This window comes from Phyllostomus discolor, chromosome 5 (assembly GCF_004126475.2).
Source record: "Phyllostomus discolor isolate MPI-MPIP mPhyDis1 chromosome 5, mPhyDis1.pri.v3, whole genome shotgun sequence".
Taxonomy (NCBI): Eukaryota; Metazoa; Chordata; class Mammalia; order Chiroptera; family Phyllostomidae; genus Phyllostomus; species Phyllostomus discolor.
Window position 1 is genome coordinate 23,746,108 of NC_040907.2, and position 25,763 is coordinate 23,771,870.

Consider the following 25,763-nt stretch of genomic DNA (forward strand, 5'->3'; position numbering starts at 1 on the left):
TGGGGAAAGCAGGGGTCAGCTAGCCCCCAGAGGCCAGCACGGCCAGAGAAGAGCATCCCGCATTCCCAGGAGAGAGGACAGCTGAGGTGAAAGCTGCAGTTGGCTGGCCTGTCGGTCTGGGCTCCTCCCTGCCGGCTGCCTTTGGCTGCCCACAGAAACCTGAGTCAGAGTCACGGCCAGCCGCCTGACCCCACCCAGCCTGCTGTCAGGCTGGGAGGTTCTGGAGAGACGGGAGGTGGAGCCTCTCCTTGCTTGTCTTCCAACCTCTGAGATTCTTCTCTCTGACCCTGATTCGTCCTCTTGGCACCTTTTTCTTTGGGACTCCACAAAATGTCAACAGTCCTGAATCGAGGGTGGGGTGGGGTCCATCTCAGGCTAAACTATAGGATCTCCTGGCTTAGATGGGAATTCAAAGGCTCCTCAGACAGCCACTCCAGGGGCTCTTACTAAAGCTCCCATCACTCTTCCAAATCCCAATTCCTCTCCACCACCCCTCAGGGCCAGGACATTCAGGAACACTGGGTTCCCCCCCCGCCCCCCCATCTCCTTCTCCCTATTACACAGCAGGGACAGCTTCCCATCCCTATCAAGGGCTTTAGACAAGGACCTCTTCCCAGGAATCTAAAAGGTTGAACTTATTTAGCCTTGGGTCTGAGTTTCCCCCCATCCAACCCCTCTCTGTTCTACCAGCTCCCCAAGAGCTGGAGGGAGGCCTTATTGCAGCTGATGACACCAACGCCCTTGAAGACATTCTCCAGCACCTCCAGCACCACGGAGTGGGCCCTAGGGGCTACGGCTCCTCGGGAAAGCAGCCTGGGTTGGAGACCCATTGGAGCAGCAGTACCTTGGGGGTGGAGTAGGAGAATCTGATGTCTGTTCTTCCCAGTTGTCCCCACCCCACCATGAGGCCCCTCCCACTTCCTACTTTGTGGGTGAGAAAACAGCCTCCAGGGCCTGTCTCCTGATTCATATCCTCCTGTCAAATCTCCCAGTGATTTCCTTCACCCCTCCATCAGGTTCACCCTGGACCCCGCCTCACCAAACCTAAGAAGTTGTATAAACTCCTGCCCTCTTCATAAAAGGATCAGAAAGGGGACATATTTCTGATCCCCATTCAGTGACCTGCCCCCACTCCAGCCAGTGGTGAGGCCAACAGCTCATTCATTCCTGTTTCCATAGAGGGGGAGGGGACTGCCCTGGGCGGTAGGGGAAGCACTGAAGAGTCCACAGAGTTCCCAGCCGGTCACCTAGGAAGTCACGGCATCCTGTTGGAGCTTTAACTCTTTAGCTCTTTAGCTCGGGATGTTGCAAGTGTCCCCAGTTGCTTCTTCAGAATTTGTAATGTTTTTTGGGGGGAGGGGGGCATGTGGAACCCCTCAGGTACTGTCACTCAGACTCAAAAAGAGACACCCACCCTAAACCCCCTCAGTGGACGAGGCCTGGGATGTGCTGTGGATCCTGGTCAGTTATGGGGAGAATGGAGAGAAGTGCACTCCATCTGTCTCTTCTGATTGCAGCTATCACAGGACACTGGTGGTCTCCAGGCTCCATCCTCCCAGTACTTGCTGGGGCCCCCTCTGCACAGAGGAAGCCTCCTGAGGCTGGACAGGGAAAACTGTGTGGCAAGATGTCTAATGCCCTGCTGGTCCACACCACTAGCATCTTGCAGGTGGCCCCACCCTCAGTCTAGGGAAGGGCTCCCCAACCTTGGCACCAGTGATGTCTTGTGACCTGATGATTCTTTGTTCTGAGGGCAGTCCTATGCATTGTAGGACGTTAAATGGCATCTCTATCATCTAAGCACTGGATTTTAGTAACAGCCCCAGTTGTGACAAAAGTGCCTCTAACATTGCCAAATGTCCCATAGGGGGCTAAATTGCCTCTGGTTGGCTATCACTGATGGAGGCTAATACCATGCACTGTCTCTTTGCAGTGAGCTCCACAAAGTCAATCTCAGATCCTTGGACCCAACAGAGGGTTTCCAGTTCTATAGCACTGCTCACCCTCCCCTTCTGAAGGCTCTTCAGCAGCTCTCCATGATCTGCCTCCTGTAGCTCACAATGCCCACTGGCACTCAAATCCATCCCTGACCTATCTTTTCTTTTTTAGCTACCATTTCCCCCTCCACTATTTCTGAGCTCTAGCCAATGAGGGCATCTCACTTCTCCCACCTACATGTCTTTGCCCTGAGGTCAGCTCAAGAGCAGAGGTGGGAGGCAGAGGAAGAACCATCTCTGATGGCTCTCCCTCTGGTGGGTTCCGTTCATGAATTCTCCTGAGTCTAGTTGCTGCCTGGCTCAGGGTGGGCCTGTCCAGCTCTGGAACATGCAGGTCTTGAGGCCTCTCTGACCTCACAAAGGACAGTCCTGGATATCACCGTCAGCACAGTCCCCCACCCTCACCCTGCAGATGAGAGGACTGCTCACAAAGTGGGGCGTCTGCTCCTCCTCACAATGTGCTTTTGCCTTTGAAGCCCCACCACCATCATCACGCCTATTTATTAAGCATTTCCTGTATGCCAGGCTCTGTGCTCAGCACTTCATCTGTGTTACAGTATTTTTCACCTTTTCCAACAACCCCATGATACCCTATCATTCCATTATTTTCCTGACTTTATAGAAGAGCAAACCGGCTTTCAGAAAAGTTAAAAGACACTAGTTTAAGGTTACCCGCTCCACCTTCAGGCTTTCTGTCAACCTCTGCTAATGATTCTGGGCTGGAGGGAGAACTAGTCCTTCCCCATCCCCTCCCCCAGGGAGTTCAGGCCCCGGAGTTACTTACTCCTCCCGAAACCCAGACCCCTTTGTTCTCTGCCCTCCTCCCTGAAAGGGCTGCTTTCTGGAGCTGCTCAAAGGAAGGGGACATCGGCGGGAAAGGGGGGCAGGAGAACAACATCTCACTGGGCCTAATCTCTGGACAATGGAGACCCAGAGAACTGGAGAAATGACCTTCTAGAGTTCGGGACAAAGGGCAGGGCTGGGGTGGGCAGGCCCAGTTGCACCTCCTCCCTTGCTCTGTCAATCTCTGCAGCACCACCATCATCGATCCACCTTCCCAGCAGGCTCCCCCTTCTCTGCCCAGCATTCGCCTGACTTGGCTGGAGGCCCCACCTCAGCTGGCACTAACGGGATTTGGGGCATTCACTCCGCAGGGCTGGGAAGTGGGGTTCCTTGTGGGAGGGGAGTCAGAAGGGGCTCAGTCACTCCATCAACAGGCCACAGGGGAGAAAATTCTTCCTAGAATCGACAGGATCTTCTGACGAGGGGTGGGGAGGTACTGGGCCAAGACCACCCAGTATGGAGCTGGGAGGGACCCAGCAGATTAGAGACCTTGGTAAAGCAGTGATGCAGGCCTGTAATTACCCGAGAGGAGCAGGGAAGACACCAACCGTAGGATGCTGCAAAGAGATAGCCTAGCCCATTTAGGGGTCTCCCTGTGACCCTCCTTCAGGATTTTATTTGAGGTCGGCTTGGGAGAGAATTTAGACTTGAAGCTACCGCCAAGGCCCCAGAGCCTGAGCTCCCAGGCTCCAAGGTGGGACTGGGGGCTCCCAGCTCCGCTCCCCCCGCCCAGTCCTAGCGGCGGGTGAGTCACCAGAGCGCTCCCTACATAGTCCTCTCGCGCGGCAGCGCGTACCAACGCGCGGCCGCAGGGGGAGGCAGCTCGATGCGGATCCTCCCGGAGCCTTACTGGTCCCTCAGCCGCGACCACAGGAGAGGCGTCAGGAGGTTTGAGGTCCGGCGCCCCAGGTCCGGGGCAAAGAGGGTGGGAGGGGCGCGCGGCGGCTCGGTCCCCGGGGACTGCGGAGGTGGCTCCCCCCGCGTCGCACTTGGTACGCTCCAGCGGAGAGGCCAGGCCCTGCCCGGGCGGTACAATAGGGTTGGGCCGCGGCGGTGACTGGGCCGGCGCCCGGCAGGGAGCAAGATCGCAGCCGGGCCCATTAGAACCTGGGCGACCGGCGACTCCGAGCCTCTCAGGTCACCAGGCGAGCCAGCCTCTACCTTCCCTGGAGCGTCTCGCCTCCGAGTCGTTGCCCGCCGGGCCGGGCTGGGCGTGATGCGCCGCGGGACCCCTGTCCTGGCCTCTGGCCGCCGCCGCCAAGACCCCAAGACACCCCAGTGACGCCGCAGCCATGGAGAACGGCCCACAAGCAGAGCCGGGTGCCGGCGCACCCCCAGGTATGCCGGGAGCCACGCAGAAGCGAGATGGGGGGAGGTCGAGGAGCCTCGGGGAGGCCGAGGACAAGGCTGGCTCGCTGGGCGGGGACCCCTCCCCCGCCGCGCCCTCTGACCAGTTAAAGTTTAAAAATAAAGGCTGCTGCGGTGGCGGCGACTCGGGACCACTGATGCATCTTCTGACAGCTACCCCTTCTCTCAACTCGGGAGCTGGGGCGCACAAGGCGGCGGGATCCCCGAGAATCCCGCTCCGGAGTTGTCGGGTGACCCTTCCTCCCCCGCCAACCCCAGCCTAGTGCCACCTCAACTTCCCTGCCCCCACCCCCCTTCCCATCCACCCAGGCCCTGAAGATCCTCTTCTACTGAGCCAGGGCGCGTCTGTCCTTCCTATCCTCGGTCAGCACGTGTGACCCTAGCCTGAATGTGTGTGTTGCGGGCCCCGATTCTCAGGACTGAAGCCCTGCGTACCGAAGCCTGGGCCCCTGGTACCACCCCACTCTCAGGCCGGAGCTCAGACCTCGCCCCCACCCCATCCCTCCAGCTGCCGCGCAAAGGGCCTGTTGCTGCTGCGGGCGGGCAGAGAGGCGAGGCGAGAGGGGAGGGGAGGGGAGGGAAGAGGGAGGTCTTTAGTGGCCGCTGCCAAGTAACCCGCCGGATAAAGGCGAGGGGGAGGGGGAGGTAGCATTGTTTGGGGCGAGGGCGGGAGCTGGGGAGTGGGCCGACTCCCCTGCAGCTTGGCCTACTCCGGAGCCCACCCAGCCGGATTTGGGGAGGAAGGGGAGAGAAATAAATCTGCTTATCCCGCTCGCCCTCCTTTCCAGCCTCTCTGGGCCTGAGTCTCCCGCTGGAGAATGAGGTGAAGGCTTGAGCCGGCACTCCGCGGACTTGACACATCATTCCTCAGCCTGAGACTTTGGATACATACACCCTTACTGTCTCTCTCCCTTTCTTTCTTTCTCTCTGTCTCTCTCCAGGCCCCAGACCATCAAAGCTCTCCCTCCCCTCACCCCACCTACCCAACCACCATCGCCCAGGACTTCTGCAAATCCCATTCGGATCTGGGAGCAGCTGATGAGGGGGTGGGGACAGATTTCTGGTTGGGCCTGGTGTTGGAGGGAGGGATTTCTCTTTCTTTTTCTTCCTGGAAGGGGAGGGAAGAGGATGATTACTGAGGACCCAAATTCAGTTCCCACTGACTCAGGGGGGAGGTGGCCCCATCCCCACACCTCCAAGGAGTCCTAGAGCCTAATCCCCATTGTCACCTCCCTGGCCCCTGGGGCGTGGGTGCAGGATGAAACAGTGTCTGTGGGTGTGGAGAACCCAGGACAAGGTGGAGCCGCTTGGCTGTGGGTGGGCTCCTCCCCATGCCGGCGTGGGTGCTGTGAGGGGACCCTATGGGTGTGGGAGGTGGAGGACGCAGAAGGGAGGCTATTAGACCGGTGTGGTTCGGGAGGTTTGTAGGTTGTGCCGAAACAAGGGTGCTTGGGTATGCCATGGCTCTGGGCAGAGTCTGAGGAGGGACACCCGAGAGGCCCAGCCTGGGTCCTTTCAGGCTGGTTACTGGCCCTTGCACCTGAGGGTCCCCAGCACCAGTGTGTCCATAATGGCCTAAATCGGGGTGATGACTGGGCTATAGATGAGGGCTTGAGTGGCTGGTCACTTTATAATTAGGGCACTTGGGTGGGATGCTTGTCTGTAATGGGAAACCTGTGTGGGGCCTGTATACAGGGTCCTAGTTGAGAAGATTATTCTGTGTGCAGGGGTCTGGATGGAGTAACGTGAGAACCTGGATTGTAATGTTGCCTGTTCCTTACACAGAGAGAAGTGGAAGGTGCAGAGGTCCCCTCTGAGCCAAGGGTTTCCTAGGAATAAAGGTCCTGCCCACTAGTTGTGCCCTGTGAGAGTCTGGTGCATGGCCCTGAGACTGAGTGCACGTGACATGATCCTTTTGCGCACTGAGCGTTAACAGAAGGCAACATGGAGTAGCAGACAAGTGTGGTACCACCTTTGGGTCAGAAGGCCAGGATGGAAATCCCAGTAAGCCAGTTACTGGCAACTGGACCAGAGCAAGTGACTTACCTTCTCCAGGCACAGTGTACACCCCTGAGAAATGGAGGCAGTGTTATCAATCTTGGGGGTTAGAGATGAGGTACCTGAAAGACCCTGGCACACGGACACCCTCAGGGCAGTGTCGTTACCGTTACTGTGTCATGCCCATCGGAACTGGTGCCAGCAGAGAAGGAGGAGACACGTTCAGGGGACTCAAGGGCAGGGGATGGGAGTCACTTTGCTTAAGAATATAGACTCTGGAATCAGAGTTTAGTCTCCACTTCATAACTTATTACTGTGTGACCTCAGGTAAGTCGCTTAACCAAAGCCCTAAGTTTTCCCATCTGTGAAATGAGAATGATGCTAGAAATTATTTCATACAGACAGTAGGGTCGTTACTTACACGAACACATAAAACCTTTAGCCTCAGCCCTGGCATGCACTTAGTGCTCAATAAACACTAGCAATTTGGGTTTTTTGTCATTAGTGTTCTCAATTCCTTTGGAGACCTGAGGAGGAGATGTGATTGGTTAGAACTTCAGGAGGTAAATGGGGAACACAGCAAGGGGGGTGGGACTTCTAGACAGATGTGAGCCAGGGTGTGGTGGGGCAGTGGGGATAGAAGAGGACACAGGAGACGGGTGCAGGCGGCCACCCAGCACACCGCCTGTGGTTGCCCTGTGTCAGCTCGGGGATGGCTGTGCAGACAGCAGAGACGTGACTCAGACAGTCCCTACCCTCAGGGAGCTGCCGGCCCACGGCCGGAGGCAGGTATGTGTTCACTGCAGGGAAACCCAGGTAGAATACAGTGGTCAGAGGGCTCTGCTTTTGGAAGCTTCACAGAGGAGGAGGCATCAAGGTGAACCTGAAAGGAGGAGAGACATCTGTGAGGCCAGCACAATGGTCCACATTTCTGCTTACAGAGGCCAGCCTGGCTAGCACCTCCCCCTGAGGGCATCTTCCCTCCTTGGCCTGGTGGGCCCAGTAATGAGGCCTCTAACGAGCCCCCAATGGGCAGTCATGCAGATGCAGATGAGGAGGGAAGGGCACTGTGCCAGTTCACCCCCTGCTTTCCCTCAGGAGGCCATCAGTTGGTGATGGGCAGGGCTGAGGGACTGGGGAAAGGCACGGAAAGCAGGGCCCACACTAGCAGTGGTGGCACTTGAGGGCAGTCAGGGCAGGTCTCAGGTCTGACCTAGGCTGTATGTTAGGCCAAAAGCAGCTGGGAGTCGTGTCTTTGGGTCCCTGCCGCGCCTTGGGGCCAGTGAGGGAGTCAAAGAGCCAGGTCCAGATAATGCATCTTTGTTGACAGTGGCGGCTCTGCCTGGCACCCTGGGGCACAGCCCTCAGCGGCTTCTCCATCACCTCTCAGCTGCAGCTCTGTCCTGAGGGGAGCAGAGAGCCTGGTAGGGGTTAGAGAACGAGGCATCACTGCGGCCATCAGCAGCACTCCTTGCCCCTTGTTAGAGCAGATGTGGGTGAGGAATAGACTCTCTGGTGGACTTCCTTTCCACTCCTACTTATTAAGGGCCTTCTCTGTGCCAGGCACAGTGCTCAGCATGTCACATGCCTTGTCTCATTTGATCGTCAAAACATAAGTACAGACTAGTATTATCCCCATTTTACAGATGAGGCTCAGAGAAGCAAAGTCACTTGCCCAAAGTCACTTGCCTAAAGTCACACAGCTAGGAAGTGGCAGGGGCAGGATTTGAACCCAGGCCTGTCTCGCTCTAAAGCCTATGCACCAAACCTCTCTGCTGCATTATCATGCCAAGCTGGTGGGTGACAATCTGGCCCACTTCCCTTGCTTGACTGGTCTTGTGTGGGTATCTTGGTCTTGGGGAGCCCATGATCTTTTTTCTTGGGTAGGCAGAGGTAGAGTGTGTGCCTCCCCCTAACCCCCAGTCCTGCCAGGTTGGAGTCTGAACAAGTCGGACCCGAAGAAGGCCTTGGGCTCAGGCAGTCCAGCCAGTGGGCCATCCTTAGGCCTTGGCCTGAGGCTGGGCCTCTGCCCTCAGCATCTAGGCCTCAGTGTGGGCAGCTCAGCCGGGGGCCGAGGGAGGGCCATACTGGAGCCGGGGCTGCGGGATGGGGTCATTTCCTGCCGCCTAAAATAACAGGAAGTGGGTGCTCCTGATTGGAGGCTCGGAACAATGGCCGCCAACCCGGCCAGAGAGCTCCTTCAGATCTGCAGTCTCCGTTGGGTTCCTAGCTTTATCAGAGGCCTGTGGCCTGGCCCCAGTGTCTGGCCAAGGGTCTGTGGCCTAGGTTCTGAGGACCGCTCGCTGGAGCAGACTGCCCCCTCCCAGTTCACTCCCTCAGAGCTGGCTCCGCCGGAAGTGATGCTGCCCCCTAAGGGCCCCTCTGTCCCGGCCCCACAATCAGGCATCCATCCCCCAGGGTTTGTCCTTCCTGCCTACCCCCATGCTCCCAGCAGGTCTCTCCAGAAAGAGAGGAAGCTCAGGAGGTTGCCCCTTTGGGTGGTTAGACTGAGGGTAGAAACTGTCAAACTGATTTGTGTGCAAACCCCAGCTTTGCTACTGACCGGCGGTGTGGCTTAAGCAAGCATCTTAATATCTCTGAATGTTTTTCCTCATTTGTAAAATGGGGTAATGTGATCTGCCTCATAGGATTGTGGTGGAGATGAAATGGGCTGACACGTTTAAAGCGTTCGGTTGTCAGTGACACAGCATTAGCTGTTGCTACTGTTAACGGGACTCTCCCTGGGCCCAAAGGGGCAAGGCAGACGTGACCTGGATGAGGCTGTGTAAATATACTAGGGACATTGTGTCTCTGAGTGCTCTGTGTGTCTCTGAGGCACGCAGGGGATCCCTGTCTCCATGCGTACGTGTGAAGGGGGAGAGAGAGAGAGAATGTGTCTCGTCTTTTGCCATTGTGGGGCTCTGTCCACACTGGGTGTTTCTCTCTGTGGCGTGTACTCACTCTCTCTCTGTGTATCTTTTCCTCTTTGTTGGCCTCACTGTCTTCATCTGCCTGGTCCAGTGCTACCACCCAAGGAGCTCCTGTGAGAGCCGGGAGGGCTCTGGCTAGAGGTGCTGATCTCTGTCCCCGTTCCTCTCCGCCTCCTGCCTCTGCCTCCCGGTGCTCCCTGCTCAGCCGTGCTGTCTGTGCATCTTCTCCCCACCAGCTCTCCCTGGCACTCTCTTGCTCTGTCCCCTGCACCCTGCACCCTCTGCCGGGATGCCTCACTTCCTGCCTCCTGGTGGCCAGCCTGGGCAGGAGCCTGCCTTCCCTGCATTCCTGCACTCTGAGCTCAGTGCCTGCAGGCCCCACCTGCACCCTTCCTCGTCATGGGGGTAATCTCCTTAGGGGTCACCTCCCTGGGGGAACCACCGAATCATTTCCTGCTTCAAGGAATAGGCTGCAGCCTTGGGGAAGGGTGACGCCTATCAGAAACAGTTTTGACATAAGGGTTTTGTCATCAGATAGCCTTGGGTTCATGTCCTACCTCTCACATTGCCATGAGCAATTCACCTCATCTAAGTTTTCTTACCTGTGAATCAGGGACCATCCATCGTACTTTCCCTTTAAGACTGTCATAAGAATTCAATGAGATGAGGGAAAGTTCCTAGGATACAGTAGGGCTTCGACACTTTGGTTTGTTTCCCTTCCTGGGCTTAGGAGCTGGCAGGGCATACACAAACAGGGCTCTGATAATGATCAAGATGTTTAGGATTAGAGAGGTTACACGTTTTCGACTGTATGCTGGCTACGTAGCTTTCTACAGTCTGCCATCCATCCGTTCGCCCATGCAGGTGTTCCTTAAACTGACACAGGACTCCCACCCTGTGGCTGTCGCAGCGGCGGGGAGGCAGGGAGGCAAACCGAAAAGCCAGGCTGAGTTCTCAGTGTTGGGAGTCTTTGGCCCGGGGGCGGTGGCAGTGGTTGAGGTAGGAGGAGGGAAGGACGAGAGGACTGATGGGGCTGCCAGCTCCAAGAGGGTGGAGAGGGCGAGTGATGTGACGGGCCCTCCGAGAGGCTTGGCCTGGATCTCTCCACAGACCCCAGATGCAGCCCTTCTTGGGGCTCTTGAGAACACAGGACTTACTGACCCTGTGACCAGCTCCTGCGCCTTTGCCCTGCCAGCGCTCCTCGTGCCAGGAAATAAACACAAACGGTCTCTTATCCACTTCTGAACAAATACTTCTGGGAGATATCGATGTAGCAAAATAAAACTAACAGTGGCTAAAACCTCATATTTATTTAATTTTTAAAAAGACTTTATTTATTTATTTTTAGAGAGAGGTGAAGGGAGGGAGAAAGAGAGGGAGAGAAACATTGAATTAATCAGTTCCCTCTCACATGCCCCCAACTTGGGACCTGGCCCACCACCCCGGCACATGCCCTCACTGGGAACTGGACCAGCGACCTTTCGGTTTTCAGGCCAGCCAGGGCTAAACCCTCACATTTAGACACAAACCAACAATAAAATGAAATGAAAGATCACATGTTAGGATTGAAAATGGGACTCGTCAGAAATTAGCTAAACCATACCATATAGATACTTTACCAAGGAATTAATTTGGCTTAAGATAATCTATTCTGGATAACACTGCCCCAATGACATTTCATTAAGGCTGGCATAATTCTGAGGAAAAATATTTGTATTCCAGGTCAATAGTCCGCCAGGTCCAAAAAAGAGTTCCAAAAGTCCTATTTGCCTCTCTAGAAGTCTTTCTTTTTCAGCTGCTGGAATAAACACTCTTTGTTATTGTTATTAACTTCTACCTGAGCCCCTCCGTCCAGGAAGCTGCCCAAACTCAGCTGAGATGGAGCTGCTTGTTTCGCTTCCCTTCAGGAGTTTATTCCTTTGCCATAAATTGCCACACGGCTTTAGTCTTTGTTGGAGTAAAAATCTCTGTGCATCTGTTTTAGGACAGGGTGGCTTCCAATGCAGCATTTCAGTCTCATTTAATGGCATTTCTTGACTGCCTGCGTGTACTTGGCAGTGTGGTGTCTGCTGGTGATGCAGCAGAGAGCAAGGCGGACGGGGCCCCGCCCTCGTAGGGCCTCCTCACAACCTGGGGGAAGCTGACAATGAAAAAAAGAACCACCTGAGGAAGTTTGAGACTTTAACAGTCACCGAGCTCCTAACGAGAGGCGCGTGGAGCCAGGGCTGTATGCAAGAGGGACTTCACCCTGGTCAGAGAAGCCAGGAAAAGGCTTCCCTGAGGGAATGCTGACTGAACTGGGTAGGATACGAAGGGTCACTGGGAGTTGTCTAAGGACAGAAGAGAAAGAGCGTGCTCCCCCCCAGGCTAGGGGCTGCGTGGCTGGTTATCTGAATTAAAAGGTCAGTGCGGCCGCCACACAGAGAGCAAGTGGGAAACGAAGGTGGAGAGGAAATTCAAAAGGTTGGGGACTTCAGACTATGCCGGATTTGCATCTTGGGTTCAAGAATTTTATCTGCAGAGCAGTGGGAAGCCACTGAGAGGTTTCAGATTTGCATTTGGAAACAATTACTCGGGCTGCTCCATCCGTGCGCAGTGCAAGAATGGGCGTGGGGAGGGCAGTGGGAGGACTTTGCAGTCAGCCAGGTAAGAGAGATGCTGATGGTATCTGCCAGGGTGGAGTTCATTGATTTGCTCATTCAGCAGATGGTTTCGGAGCTCCTGTGTGCCGGCATCTGCTGGCACTAGACATACAATGGCTAATGATATAGACAAAAACTCGTTCCCTCATAGAGATTATCTTCTGCCGGTTGGGGGAGTGTTGAAAGGGTATTAATGCTTGTGGAGAAGACTAGAGTTGAACAGAAGGAAGTACAGCTGGAAAAGGGAGGGAGGCGTCACCTACAGTTTGTAATTTTGGATAGGGAGTCTGAGAAGGCAACACTGGGAAGTGACATCCTAGTTAAGACCTGAAGGAGCTGAGGAAGTGAGACTCGCATGAACCGGGGACAGAATTCTTGGCAGAGGGCACAGCGGGTGCAAAGCCCCGAGGCAGCAGCGTGCCTGGCGCACATAAGGGGCAGTGGCTGGGACAGACCGAGCTGGGGCGAAGGGGGGGAAGACATGAGGCCTGAGAGGGAGGGAGGGTCCTGAAGGGCCCTTGGAGGCCATTGTGGTGCCTCTGCCTTTTCCTCCTCGGGAGAGGGGGCGTCTTTGGAGGTTCAGGGCATGATCTGATCTGACTTGTTTTTAAACAGAATCCCTTGCTGCTGTGCTAGGAAAAGACCAAAGGGGCATGAAGAACGGCAGTGGAGGGGAGTGGTCTCTTATAAGGGGATGGCAGTGGCTGAACTAAGATGTTAGAAGCGGAGGTTGTAAAAGGGATTGGATTCAGAGTCTATTTGCCACATTGAGCCAAAAAGATATACTGAGAGATTAGATATGGGGTATCAGATAAGAAAAAGATTCTAAAATGACTCCGCTGGTTTTGGCCCAAGAAACTGGAAGGGCAGGGTTGCCATTGGCTGAGATGGGAAACCTGGGAGAGGAGCAGCCTGGGGGGGGTGGAGGGGTGTAAATCAGAAAGTCATTTCTGCATGTGTTAGATTTGGGGTGTCTGTAAGACATTCAGGGTGTCAAACAGGGTGTTGCACGAGCGAAACTGGAACTCGAGGGAGAGGTCTGGGCTGGAGGAAGAAATTCGGTTGTCGTCAGCAGAGTGATGATGGCATGGAAGCCGTGAGTCTGGATGAGATCACCGAGGAGGTGCGTGTAGACCTCAGAGAGAGGCGGTCCTCCATTGAGCCCTGGGGCACTCGGTGCTGAGAGGTTAGCAAGTTAAGGAGGGATCAGCAAAGACGTCTGAAGAGTCACAGCCAGCAATGCAGAAGGAAACCCAGGAGGGCGTTGTCTTCAAAGCCAAGTCAAGAAAGTGTTCAGGGAGCACCAAGGGATCGACTGTGTCAGATGGGCTGATAAGTTAGCAAGACAAAGCCTGAGAGATGGCTGCTGAGTTTAACAACGTGGAGGACCCTGGGGACCCTGAGAAGAGCAGTGTCGGGGAGCAGCGGGAGTGGGGGCCTGGCCTACGTGGGGTCTTGTGGCAGAGATGGAAAGAAGAGGACAGATTCTGTCGGGCGCAGACATGATGTACCTCCTCCCCGTGGGTCCCAACAACTTGGTGAGGAAACAGGTTCAGACAGGAGCAGGGCTTGTCCACAGCAGGGCCGGGTTTCCCCACTCAGGCCTCTCCAACTCCGAAGCCCAAGTCCTTTCTAACTCTGCTGCGTCTGCCGCCCAGGCGCAGGTCCTTCGACGCCTCCCTCCGTCCCTCCGTCCCGCCCTCCTCCCAGGTTCCCTTTGCACAGCTCATCGGGAGCTGGTGGAGATTCACAGCCTTGCCTGGTGGGTGTGATTTGCCTAGGTCTAGACAAACACCCGCCTACCCGTACTCCTTGCAACACCCGCAGCACGCACAGGTGCTAGGAGAATGGCAACACGCGGACCTCACCCTCACTCAGCCTTCAAGCTGAGTGCTGATACGGCCTAAATGCCTTAGCTTTCCTTTCGGTCCCAAGCAGTCCTGGGTTCAAATGCTGCCACGTACTAGTTCTTAAAAAAATTTTTTTAAAGGATCTAGCTCAGCTCCTGGCACATAGTAAGCATTCACCGTGATGAATTCACTGTAAGCTACTACGGTAAGTCCTCACTTAACATCGTCAGTCGGTTCTGTGACTTTAAGTGAAACAACACAGAATGCAACCAGTTTTACCGTAGGCTGATTGATAGAAATAACAGTGAAGTTCCTACGGCATCAACGTTACAACAAAAAGATGTATATGAAACTACGTTATTCGAGGACCCACTGTAGTGTTCTGGCCCGTTGGGGTGGGAAAGGAGTTTGCAGGTGGCGGGGGAGTAGACCAGCCAGTGACAAGGCAGCTTTCTGGTGCTGGCGCGGGGAGAGCTGGGCGGACTGGCGTGGAGTCTGGGTGCCGCTGGGGAGGCAGGGCCTCAGTTGAGGCTCTTTCCCGGAGCCCAGAAAGCCAGAAAGAAAGGAATGAGGGGAAAATAGTGTGAGCCTTACATAATTTCCTTGTGTAACACGTATTACCTCATGCTGCCTCAAACAGGGCGGTGTGATGGGTAAAGGCACGGACTCCGGTGACAGAGGCTGGCTTCCAGTCCAGCTGCCGTCACTCACCAGCTGAGTGACTTCAAATCACTTTACTCGACATCTCTTTGCTTTGCTTTCTCATCTGTGTGAAAGATATTTATAGTGCCTCCTTCCTTAAGTATCGTCAGTGAGGATTAAACTAATGTGTGTAAACGCTTTCAATATAGAAAGCTCTGGAGAAATATATAACCGTTCATGGTTATTGCTATCACTAAAACTCCGCACGGTCCTGCCTGCAAGGTAGGTGCTGTCTGCGTTTTGTAGAAGAGGAACTGGCTGTGGCACAGAGAGGGTCTGTAACCAGCCCCAGGCCACACAGCTAGTGGGGAAGTCCGAGTTCACATTCACATAGTCTGTCCTTAGAGCCTATACTCAACCACCAGATGCCTGTCTCCATGAAAAAGGTGCCCAGTCCCAAAGGTGACTCCTTGGGAGTCCCTGTGCGCACACATTGTCACCCATAGGGATGGGGAGTTTGCCACCTCCTGAGAGGGCCACAGTTCCTGGAGCCGAAGACCTAGTGTAGTGGAGGCACCTAATAAGAGCAAAAAACGCTTCCCCAGATTCACTTTCCCATGGACCGTGGCCCTGCTCCCTAAACCCAGGTCAGTGGCTGTGTCACCACTTGTCCCTTCGGTGCCCAGAGTAGCCTCAGGTGGCACCCTAAGGCTCATGCAGGGGCTTCTCTCTGGGAGCTTTCTATGTCCCACAGGGAAAAGGAGGTAAGTGCTGTTTCCTGGCACATGAATTGTGCCAGGCACTTTACTGACAGCTCTACTATCTTCGGGTTATTGCCCCATTTTATAGATATGAAAACTGAGGCTTAGCCCTGGCTGGTGTGGCCCAGTGGGTTGAGCGCCAGCCTGCAAACCAAAAGCTTGTGGGTTCAATTCCCAGTAGGGCATCATATACCTGGGTTGCTGGCCAGGTTCCCCAGTTGGGGGACGTGAGGAAGGCAACCAATTGATGTATCTCTCACACATTTATGTTTCTCTCCTCCTCTTTCTCCCTCCCCCCCCTTTAAAAAAAAGTGAATAAATAAAATCTTTAAAAAAAGAGAGAGCGAGAGAGAAAACGAAGGCTTAGCGAAGTTGCCTGGCCTGCCCCAGTGTGCCTGCCGGGGAAGCGGGCCCTCCCTCCCTGTCTCTGGTGCTGACGTCAGAGCCAGGCCCCCACCGAGTGGTGCCCAGCCCTGTCTTTGGCTGCCCCGCGGTGTCTACATGCCTGCCTGTGTAAATGCGCAGGCGGCACCAGATCGTGTGGCTTTCTGACTTCGTTCTTTGGGATCTTTTACAAGACGTCTGAAATACTAATGTCTTAAAAGAAGAAATCTGAGGGTGGTTGGGAAAGAAGAAAGGTCATACAGTGGGCAGAGCTGGCTGCCTACTGACGGGGGTCCCACTGGTGCCCGCGTGCTGTCCTTCCTCTTTGCCGGTCCCGTGTGCCCAGCGCCGGCGCCCTCTGAGTCCCAGGCCCAGGGTTCACGGTGCCCCTGAGGTGAAGCAGAAAGGTGAGGGAGGCAGACATGGAAACCAATCATGACCCTTTGGTACAAACTTTTTCTCAGTTTTTCCAAAACACCCTGCTCCCTTCCACCCTATGTCAATGCTCCTCTCTTTGCCGGAACCCTCTCCTGGTTTTGCCAGCTCTAGCTCACCTTTCAGAGCTCGGTTTAGTCGTTACTTCTTTAGGAAACCCCCAAATGTAGGTTAACCATCTCTGTTGCGTTACCCCCCCCACACACATACACACATAGTAATTATTCTCTGCTGTAACTGCCTAGCTCCTTGTCTGCTCTGCTAGAGGGTGGGACTGTGGCTATTTTCTCACCATGATATCATGAGTATCTGGAACAGGACCTAGTGCATAGAAGGAGCTCAACAAGCATGTTGGGTGAATGAATGAATGACTAAGACAGTTGGGCAAGGGAAAGAGAGCTTCAAGTTGAACTAATGGTGCCTGTGTACCATCTGACTCTCCTCTCTTGCATTGGTCTTCCAGCTGTGGCAGCCAGGACCCCCCCAGAGCCCAGACCTTCTCCGGAAGGCGACCCCTCACCACCGCCGCCACCACCGCCATCGATGTCAGCCCTCATCCCCGACACTCCCCCGGATACCCCTCCAGCCATGAAGAATGCCACTAACTCTAAGCAGCTCCCACTGGAACCAGAAAGCCCCCCAGGGCCGCTCGGGCCTAGACCAGCCCTGCATCAGGAAGAGTCCCCTTTCTCAGAAGCGAAGATCAGGGGACCCACCCCACCAGCCACGGGCCCACGGGATCCCAGGCCTCCTCGAAGGAGCAGCCAGCCGTCCCCAACGGCAGTGCCAGCCTCCGACAGCCCTTCTGCCAAACAAGGTCTGTGTGATGTCCTTAGACCCGGCCGAACTCCTTAGCTCAGGGTCTTAGCCCTGGATGATAGCACCAGAGGGAGTCTCCTCTGCCCTGGGGGAGATGGGGCAAGGGGTGGGAGGTGGCCTAGGGGGAGGGCCCTGAGGCTCACTGTCCTCCTTCGGACCAGCCACCTGACCTAAATCTGTCCTTGTTCCCTCTACTCAGATGCGAAGAAAGCAGGAGAGAGACACAAGCTAGCAAAGGAGCGGCGAGAAGAGCGGGCCAAGTACCTGGGTGAGTGTTTGGGAAACATCATCACCTTCCTCGCCCTCATCATCATCACCCTTAAGGTCCTATTCATAACGTTAACACTTCTGGAGCACTTAATTATGTGCACGTGCTAAGAGCGGCACACGCGTTGGCCCAGCTAATGCTCTCAGCCCATACTGAGGACGGGGCCCCAGGCTCAGAGATGAAATCATTTGCCTAAGTCACGCCGCTCATGGAGCGCCTGAGACACAGACCAGAGGCTCGTGCTTTCGGTCACCATCCACGAAAATCTGTCCAACGGGCCCCACAGTCAGACAGGGATCTGGCACTAAAGACCTCGACCGTCCTTCAGTGCCGAGTGACCCCGCAGCCAGTTCGGGGGGAAGAGGCCTCCCGTTCTGAGGCCTGGGAGCCGAGGCACCCCCCACCGAGCAGGCAGGAGGAAGACCCGCTCTGTGCAGACTCCCTCACCCCTCTCGGGGCTCCTTTCCCACAGCGGCCAAGAAGGCAGTGTGGCTGGAGAAGGAGGAGAAGGCCAAAGCACTGCGGGAGAAGCAGCTCCAAGAGCGCCGGCGGCGGCTGGAGGAGCAGCGGCTGAAAGCTGAGCAGCGCCGAGCGGCTCTGGAGGAGCGGCAGCGGCAGAAGCTCGAGAAAAACAAGGTGCGTTTGTGTTGACGTCTGACGGAGCGTGCGTGGATCTGCATACCTGTGTGCGCGCACATCTGTGGTCCTGCAGCTGGGTCTCTGTGGGTGCCACATCTGGGCATCCGTGCAGCTGCAGGAATGTTTGGGTCAGTACTAGCCAGTGCAGGCACCTGTAGCCGTGTGCAGTCGGTACAGGTATTTCTGTGTGCGCGTGTGTGCCCCATGTGTGTATTTGCTCGTTGTCGCCATTAATTTTTATTTATCGATTAGAGAGAGAGAGAGAGAAACATTGACTTGCTGTTCCATCCATTCATGAATTCTTTGACCGATCCTTGTATGTGCCCTGAGTGGGGACCAAATCCGCAATGCTGGCACACCAGGATGACGTTCCAGCCAACCACGCCACCCGGCCAGGGCCGTGTGTATGTGTGCGCGTGCGCGCGAGTGCCAGTGCAGAGATGTGTGTGTGTGTGTGTGCTGAGCTCCACGATGTGAGCAGAGACTTGGCGTGGGCACCAGTGAGGAAATGAAAGGAGAAGGTGGCCTGGCTCTGCCCAGTGACCTCAGGCTGAAAGGAAAACATCGCCCCACGGTCAGGATCCTCAGTGCCAAGGGGACACGGCCCCACCTGGGATCCTCAGGCAGGGAGAGTCCCACGCTGTGCTTGGAGAAACAGCTCACACACTCAGGAAATGACTCAAGAACAGTGAAAAGCTCCCCAAGAACAAGTTGAAAGGGATCTGTTGCAAATGGTCCTTAATCATAGCAAGGATTCAGTAACCTTGGTTACCTGCAGTGAGTCAGAGAAAACATCTGGGGGAGGGCATTGTCACAGGAGAGAGAGGGGTCTTTGTCCCAGGTGCCATGAATGATTCTGAGCCCAGACCTCTCTCTCTTCTCGCCCTCCCCACCAGGAGCGCTATGAAGCAGCCATCCAGCGGTCAGTGAAGAAAACGTGGGCAGAAATCCGGCAGCAGCGCTGGTCCTGGGCAGGGGCCCTGCACCACAGCTCCCCAGGACGTAAGACCAGTGAGTGGACTGGGGGTCTGGGGGGGTGGGTGGGTGAGGCGGGGGCCTGAGGAGCGGGGGAAGGGAGCAGCTTCAGTGCGAGGATGGCAGCTCCCTGCAGCAGGTATGCCTTGCTCCGTGTGACTTGTGTGTCTTCTGGAATAGTCTAGAAACCAAATTGTCCCCGCCCAAGGACTTCCACAATCAAGTCAGAGGCAGGTTCTCTCTCTCGGTTTGCTTGTCAAACCTGTCATTTTGGGTTTAGCCTTCTTTGCTCCTGACAATTATTGTTAGTTGATGATACGTAAAAGAGGACTATAATGCCCTGTAGACGTGGGCTGTTTAAAGGAAACTGCCACACACACACCTCCTTATGTACCTGTCCTAGAAGGTAGATTTTTGTCTTTAAGTTTTCTTCACGTAGGGCCGTCGTGGATTTTGGTCTGATTCTTTGCTGGCATGTATGTACTACTGTGTTTGGATATCTTTATGTAATGGCAAGGTTCCGTATTTCTAGCTGTGTATCTTCTGGTGTACGTGCTCATGGCTCTGGGCGTTGTGTGTCGTGACATGTGTTTGCTGTGGTGCGTCTGTGGCCTTGTGGACCTCAGCGAGGGCTCCCAAGTCAGACAGAACTGGGTTAGAGTCCCAGCTCTGGCACTTGCGGCGCGACCTCTAACTTCTCGATGTCTCACTTTCCTCCTCCGTAAAATGGGCATAACAATACTACTTGCCTCCGAGGTTGTAGGTAGATGTTTGGGAGGATCAAGTGAGGTAACATGTGTGTGGTGTCCAGCACAGTGCCTGGTACACGGTAAGCACCCCCACGACTGTGAGCCATTACAAATACCGTGATCGAGTTGCCTCGATGTGTTTGTGCCTGTGTGCATTTGGGTCTGACACCTTCCCTGTTCGTGTCCGTGTTTCTGTGTCTGTGCATGTCTGCACATACGTATGCATGTAGAAGTGCCCGTCACCCTATCTGCCTGTGCCTGCACGTCTTTGTCTTTTTCCATATGAGTAGGTGGACTTGCGCGAATGACTGTGACTATGGATTCTTCTGTTTAGGAATGTCTCTGCATTTGTCTCATTACGTGGGGATTGTAGCCATAGTGCCTTGGCCCAGCAGTGTCAGCAATTGCAACACTAGGTGGTCGTGGGGGAGGGCTTGCAGCGCCCAGCCCTAGGGAATGGCTTCCTGGCCAGGAAGGCTGTAGTTTCTCTAATTTTACTCCAGCTCCTTCCTCTGCTCCTTCTCCGTCGGCTCCCCCAATCCAGGTTGTCCCTGATCATCTACCCCCGACCCTCCTCCCAGAGCCAAGTCTGCCTCCTCCTCCCCTTCCTAGCCTGCCCACTCCTGCCCTTCCACCTGCCCGCGGAGCATCCTGCATGGAAGGCCTCAGTGCGCCCCGGCTCCTGTGTGGCCCGGCCCTAATGCCGTGTCTTTTCCCCTCTAGGTGGGAGCAGGTGCTCTGTGTCGGCAGTAAACCTGCCCAAACACGTGGACTCTATAATCAACAAGCGGCTCTCAAAGTCCTCTGCCACGCTCTGGAACTCCCCCAGTAGAAGTAAGAGAAGGCCCAGCCCTGCTCCCTCCAGAGTCCCTTGTAGCCTCAGCCAAGCCTCCTCCAGAGCTCAGCAAGAGCCCCAGGTCCCAGGAGCCCTCACACACCCCAGGTCTCCATCCCCACTCCACCCCACCTGGGGCTCTGTGCCCCTCGGGGGAGCCGGCATTTGGGTCTGGACCCTGAGGACAGAGATGTGCCCTGCAGGGAGGAGGAGAGAGACAAAGGGCAGAGAGCAGGCAGAAAGCCTGGCAGGGGCCTCATGAGCAGGTGGGGGTGGGGGTGGTAATGGGCAGGCAGCCTCGTCTGCAACCACAGCCAGCTGGCCTAGGTCAGCCCTAGACAGGTGGCCCTGCCCCCGAGTACCAGACTGGCCTGGGTGCTGTGTGTGTGTGAAGGGGTCCCTTCTTCTGCCTCTACCCTGGAGGGCCCATGCACCCTGCCTTCTCTGCCTTCAGAGCCCGGCCATGGCCTTGGCTGGCTCCAGAGTTGTGGCCAACCAGGGTGGCATAGCCTCTGCTTCCCACTGCCCTGGTGCTCACATGTGAGGGACCATGGTAGGAGTTATTTATAAGTTTCTCCAGCTTTTATTTGGTTGCTCTGTTGCCTAGCAACCAAATCAGCTGTTGTACCAGACCCACCTGACTGAGGTTTAAAAATAACCCAGCAGCTGAGGGGACAGAGCAGGGTGGCCCAGGGCATCCAGGCCCCCTAGCAGCCTCTCCCTGGCATGCGACGCCTGAAAGTTGGGACCCTCCTGAGTCAGAGGAGCATGAGGACCCTTACTGTCCCAAATCCATGGGGTCCTACCTCCCAGCCCTCTGACAGCAGGAGGGAAAGGGCCCTACAGTGGGACGCCAACCCTGGGCAGCTCACAGTTCAGAGCCCTTTCACCTGGGAAGAGCAGTAGGAGGAGCCCCTCAAGCTCTGCAGCAGGAAAGCTCTTGCCCTGGAAAGTGTCTTGTTGCCTCAGTCTGCATTGGGGGGTCAGACCCCAGGCAGAGAAGTGTGGCCAGGGGTGATCGGATAGAGCCCTCCTGGGGGAAACTCCTGCGGCTTGGCATGGAATGGTACCTGGACACCCCCCTTTGCTTTTGCCTGACTCCTGTGGTGACCAGCTCCTCCTGGCATTCTCCCCCTAGATCGAAGCCTGCAGCTGAGTGCATGGGAGAGCAGCATCGTGGACCGTCTCATGACGCCCACCCTCTCCTTCCTGGCACGGAGTCGCAGTGCAGTCACACTGCCCCGCAATGGCCGGGACCAGGGTAGGGGCAGCGGCCCTGGGAGAGCCCCCACAAGGGGCCGGGCAGGGGCCAGTCTCACGTGTGGGCCACACCCCGACCACACTCATCCTTCTGCAGCCGTGCCGGTGTGCCCGCGCTCGGCCTCCGCCAGCCCCCTGATGCCACCCTGCAGCACCCCCCGCAGCAGCATGCATCGCTGCACCCCCTCCTCCGGGGAGCGTGGGGAGCGCCGCAAGCCCAGCTCAGTGGGCAGCCCCGCCCCCGCCCACCGCAAGCCCCAGCCATCCCCGGTAAGTAGCCCCTCAGGTGGGGACAGGGAACCCAGCTTGGGAGTGTGGACAACAACACTGACCTCTGCTCCCTGCCTCCCCACTCTCCATCCCCTTCCTCACAGGTGCAGAAAAAGGAGAAGAAGGACAAGGAGCGGGAAAATGAGAAGGAGAAGAGTGCTCTGGCCAGGGAGCGCAACCTTAAGAAGCGTCAGTCACTGCCTGCCTCTCCACGCCCACGCCTCTCTGCTGGCGCAGCCTCTGAACTCAGGTGGGCACCGCCTGCCTATCACCAGGCCACTCGTTCATTCACAAGTGTTTGTTGGGCAGCCACCTCTGGAATGAAAACTCCTTGAGGGCAGATTTTTGTTTTGAATGTTTCGATCACTGAAGTACCCTAGCACCTAACATAGTGCCTGGCATCTGGTAAGCACTCAACAAATGCCTGCTGAATGAATGAATGGACCTGCCAGGTTCTGCTCTAGGTGCTGAGGAAACTTTGTGAGCCAAACCAGGCGTCATTTTTGCTCTTAATATCTTACTGTCTAGTGGGGAGACAGACATTAATGACATGAATGTACAATTACAAACTGAGACACATACTCTCAAAGGAAATGCTCCAGTTCTGTGAGAGCATATGGGGATGCTGACCTAGGCTGGAAGGGACGGTTCCCTGAGGAATGACACGCCCCGTGTGTGTGTGTCTGTGTCCGTGAGGACACTGTGTCCTCCAGGCCTAACATTTCCCTTTTCTCTCAGTCCCAAGTCTAAGGCCCGGCCGTCCTCTCCCTCCACATCCTGGCACAGGCCTGCCTCTCCCTGCCCCAGCCCGGGGCTCAACCACGCTCTGCCCCCAAAACCACCATCCCCCCGAGGCACCACTGCATCACCCAAGGGGCGGGTTCGGAGGAAGGATGAGGCAAAGGAGAACCCCAGCACGGCAGGACACGAGGACAAGAACCAGAGCAAGGGCAAGGCCAGTGAAGAGAAGGAGCCTGCAGCCCCATCCTCACCAGCACCCTCGCCAGTGCCCTCGCCCACTCCAGCCCAGCCCCAGAAGGAGCAGCCCACAGCTGACGTCCCTGCAGGTGGGCACGAAGAAAAGATGCAGAAAGGCGGGCAGGGCAAGAGAAGACAGCTTTGCCCGTGTAGGGGAGGTGGTCAGCGGTATGGGCTCAGAGATGACTGGGGACTGGGTGTTGGCAGACAGGAAGAGGAGGCCCCTGCCCTCCGCAAGTCCAATCCCAGAACATGGGCCAGAAAAGGGGATCTCACCACTCATTAAGTGGGTGGTGGAAGTTGGACGGGTGGGTCGCCCAGAGGTCTAGGAAGCACCAGACTTGCAGGGATGCTGGAAGTGCCCGAGCTGTTGTGTGCTGACTCCTGGACCTTGATTCCACCCCAGATACCACTGTCCTGACCTCACCCCCAGTGCCCACCCCCACAGCCGCCCCTAGCAAACCCATGGCCGGCACCACAGACCGAGAAGAGGCTACCCGGCTCCTGGCTGAGAAGCGGCGCCAGGCCCGTGAGCAGCGGGAGCGTGAGGAACAGGAGCGGAAGCTGCAGGCAGAAAGGGACAAGTGAGTGCACAGTTGGGGACCAAGGGGGCCTATATGGGGCCTGCTAAAGAAGCGAGGGGCTGAGCACGAGTTCCCTGTGTCCCCCAGGCGAATGCGAGAGGAGCAGCTGGCTCGGGAGGCCGAGGCCCGGGCTGAGAGGGAGGCAGAGGCCCGGAGGCGGGAGGAGCAGGAGGCCCGAGAAAAGGCGCAGGCCGAACAGGAGGAGCAGGAGCGGCTGCAGAAGCAGGTGCCCCCACTGGCAGGCTGGGCTGGGACTGGGGCTGGGCTGGGCCTGGGCCTGGGCCTGGGCCGGGGCTGGCCTGGAGGGAAGGTGGAGTCCAGCTGCTCAAAGCTCTCTGGGGGCTTTGGCAGAAAGAGGAGGCCGAAGCTCGGTCCCGGGAAGAGGCAGAACGGCAACGTCTAGAGCGGGAAAAGCACTTCCAGCGCGAGGAGCAGGAGCGGCAGGAGCGCAAGAAGGTAATGGGAGCAGTGGGTGGGACTTCTGTGGGCGGAATGGGCCACTGGTGGGCGGGGCCATCTTCTTGGCTGGGTCCCTCTTTCCACCAACGGGACTAATGGGGATAGGGGAGTGGGCCCTACCTTGAACTTGTAAAAGGTAGGGCAAGAGGGCATTGGGGCGAGTTCTAGTTCCTGGCCTGTAAAGGACGGGTAAGAGCTGGAAGGGCCCGGAATCCCTAGAACTGGGTCTGGCTGGTGGGAGGTGTAGGATTAGGGCAGCACTGGAGTCTAACCGATGTGGGTCCCTCCAACAGCGTCTGGAGGAAATCATGAAGAGAACTCGAAAGTCAGAAGCTGCTGAAACCAAGGTCAGGATTCCCCAAAGGGCAGCGTTGGGAGTCAGGGCTGAGTGAGGAGGAAAGGCACTCAGGGTGGAGGAAGGAGGCTGTAGCCGGCTGCTCAGGGTCTGGGTGGGGGAAAGAAGAATTCAGCACATCAGTCGGTTGGCCAGATACACCTTGGGTCTGACTGCTCTTCCTCTTCAAAGCAGAAGCCGGACAGAAAGGAGGCAAACACCAATAATTCTAGCCCAGGTAAAGGTCCTATTCCCCTCACTCTCCCACCCCATCATCACACCTCCCCCTCTCACCAGCCAGCAGTTGACGGCCATTTCTTCCTTTCTTAGACCCTGTCAAATCCGGGGAGCCTCGATCCCCAGGGCTGCAGAAGGAGGCTGTGCAGAAAGAGGAGCTGGCCTCCCAGGAATCTCAATGGAGGTACCAGCTCCCACTCTCGGGGGCCCTGAGCAGGGAGTCAGGGGCGGGCTGGAATTGTGGGTGCCTGGGCTGTGCTAGAACTCCAGGTGCTGAGCTCTGGCCCTGCACCCACAGCCTGCCAAGCAAGGAGTCCCCGGGGCCCCTGGTGAATGGCCTGCAGCCTCTCCCAGCGCACCAGGAGAACGGCTTCTCCCCCAAGGGACCCACTGGTGACAAGAGTCTAGGCCGAACGGCAGAGGCACTCCTGCCCTTCGCAGAAGCAGAAGCCTTCCTCAAGAAAGCCGTGGTGCAGCCCCCGCAGGTCACAGGTAGGAATCCCTGACTCCCGGCGGCCTTCCCAGAACCCCCCAGCCCTGCCAGAGGCCTCCTCACACTCCACACCCCAGCCCCCACCCTGGCTGGTTGGGCTTGGAGGCACAGCTGGCCTGACTGTTCCCCTCCCGCTTTTTCCCCAGAAGTCCTCTAAGGGGCTGCCTTGGACCCAGGCACAGCTATGAGCGCTCCTCTGTGTCATCTGCCAGGATGTCTGGAAAAGAGACAGGACAAAGCCGGAAGTGGCCTGGGCCCCGGGGTGGGTCCTGTTATTTTTAATCAGCACCTTATAGACTGTTGTCTCTTTGACTGGAGCCAGACCCTGCTCCTCTGTGCATTTGTGTGCTCACTCGCGCGGACACCTCCCACACACACACATACACTCACAGCCTCTTTGGCCTCCTCCCTCGGGGAAGGGCCGCCTGTAGTATTTGCCTTGGTTTGGTGGGGTACAGTGGATGTGAATACTGTAAATAGCTCGTGCTCAGACTCCTCTGCCTGGAGGGGGCGGGTGCAGGAGGCAGACCCTCCCAAGACTCCCTGGGGAGATCTTCCTCTCTCTATTTAACTGTAACTGAGGGGGAGCCCAGGTCTGGGGGTGGGGGGAACACCTTGGGCCACAGGATGCTGGTTGCTTTAGGGGTACCCATGCCCCTGCCCTCGCCTGGAATCAGTGTTATTGCATCTGATCAAACTTCTCCAGAAATAAAGTGAGAATAATTCTGCCAGTCCTGTCTATCCTTGGGGGGTTGGTAGCAGGTGGCCTCCTGAGCTCTAAGAGGAACTTAAAGAGCCAGGGCTTGGGGCTCTCTGCCCCCACCCAGCAGTAGGCCTGATGGTCTTCCAGCTTAGTTGTGGATTCATTCATTCATTCATTCAACGAGAATGATTGCATCTACTCTCTGTCAGGCAGGGGGCTACATGCTGGGGACACTCTAGTAGGAAAAGATGTAGCCACTTCTCAGGGAGTTTACAGCTTAGCAGGTGAGTGTTGTAGACACTGAGTTGCT

General features: G+C 56.3%; 1 protein-coding gene across 4 annotated transcripts; it reads left to right on the forward strand.

Annotated features, from left to right (window-relative positions):
- Nucleotides 1–3,855: 3,855 nt before the first annotated feature.
- On the forward strand, nt 3,856–25,481 carry MAP7D1 (MAP7 domain containing 1). 4 transcript variants are annotated; one of them, XM_028511626.2, is made up of 18 exons: nt 3,856–4,178; nt 16,314–16,667; nt 16,869–16,937; nt 17,410–17,573; nt 18,473–18,587; nt 20,024–20,134; nt 21,274–21,396; nt 21,493–21,665; nt 21,770–21,915; nt 22,404–22,732; nt 23,050–23,227; nt 23,315–23,453; nt 23,579–23,683; nt 23,980–24,033; nt 24,216–24,258; nt 24,351–24,441; nt 24,556–24,749; nt 24,897–25,473. In XM_028511626.2, exons 1-18 carry the CDS (start codon nt 4,133–4,135, stop codon nt 24,905–24,907), a joined length of 2,445 nt encoding a protein of 814 aa, XP_028367427.1. In that variant the 5' UTR covers nt 3,856–4,132; the 3' UTR covers nt 24,908–25,473. The 4 variants fall into 4 exon arrangements, with proteins under 4 accessions (XP_028367427.1, XP_028367424.1, XP_035881667.1 ...); XM_028511623.2 differs by having other exon boundaries at nt 3,860–4,178; nt 21,274–21,665; XM_036025774.1 differs by lacking the exon at nt 20,024–20,134 and having other exon boundaries at nt 3,870–4,178; nt 24,897–25,481.
- The last annotated feature ends 282 nt before the right edge of the window (nt 25,482–25,763 follow it).

What these genes read in the sequence shown, in the direction of transcription:
- MAP7D1 (XM_028511623.2), top strand. Translation starts at nt 4,133, where the DNA reads ATGGAGAACGGCCCACAAGCAGAGCCGGGTGCCGGCGCACCCCCAG. An exon ending in GCAAGCCCCAGCCATCCCCG is followed by an intron (nt 21,666 to 21,769) that starts GTAAGTAGCCCC and finishes CCTTCCTCACAG; the next exon opens with GTGCAGAAAAAGGAGAAGAA. An exon ending in CAGAAGCTGCTGAAACCAAG is followed by an intron (nt 24,034 to 24,215) that starts GTCAGGATTCCC and finishes TCTTCAAAGCAG; the next exon opens with AAGCCGGACAGAAAGGAGGC.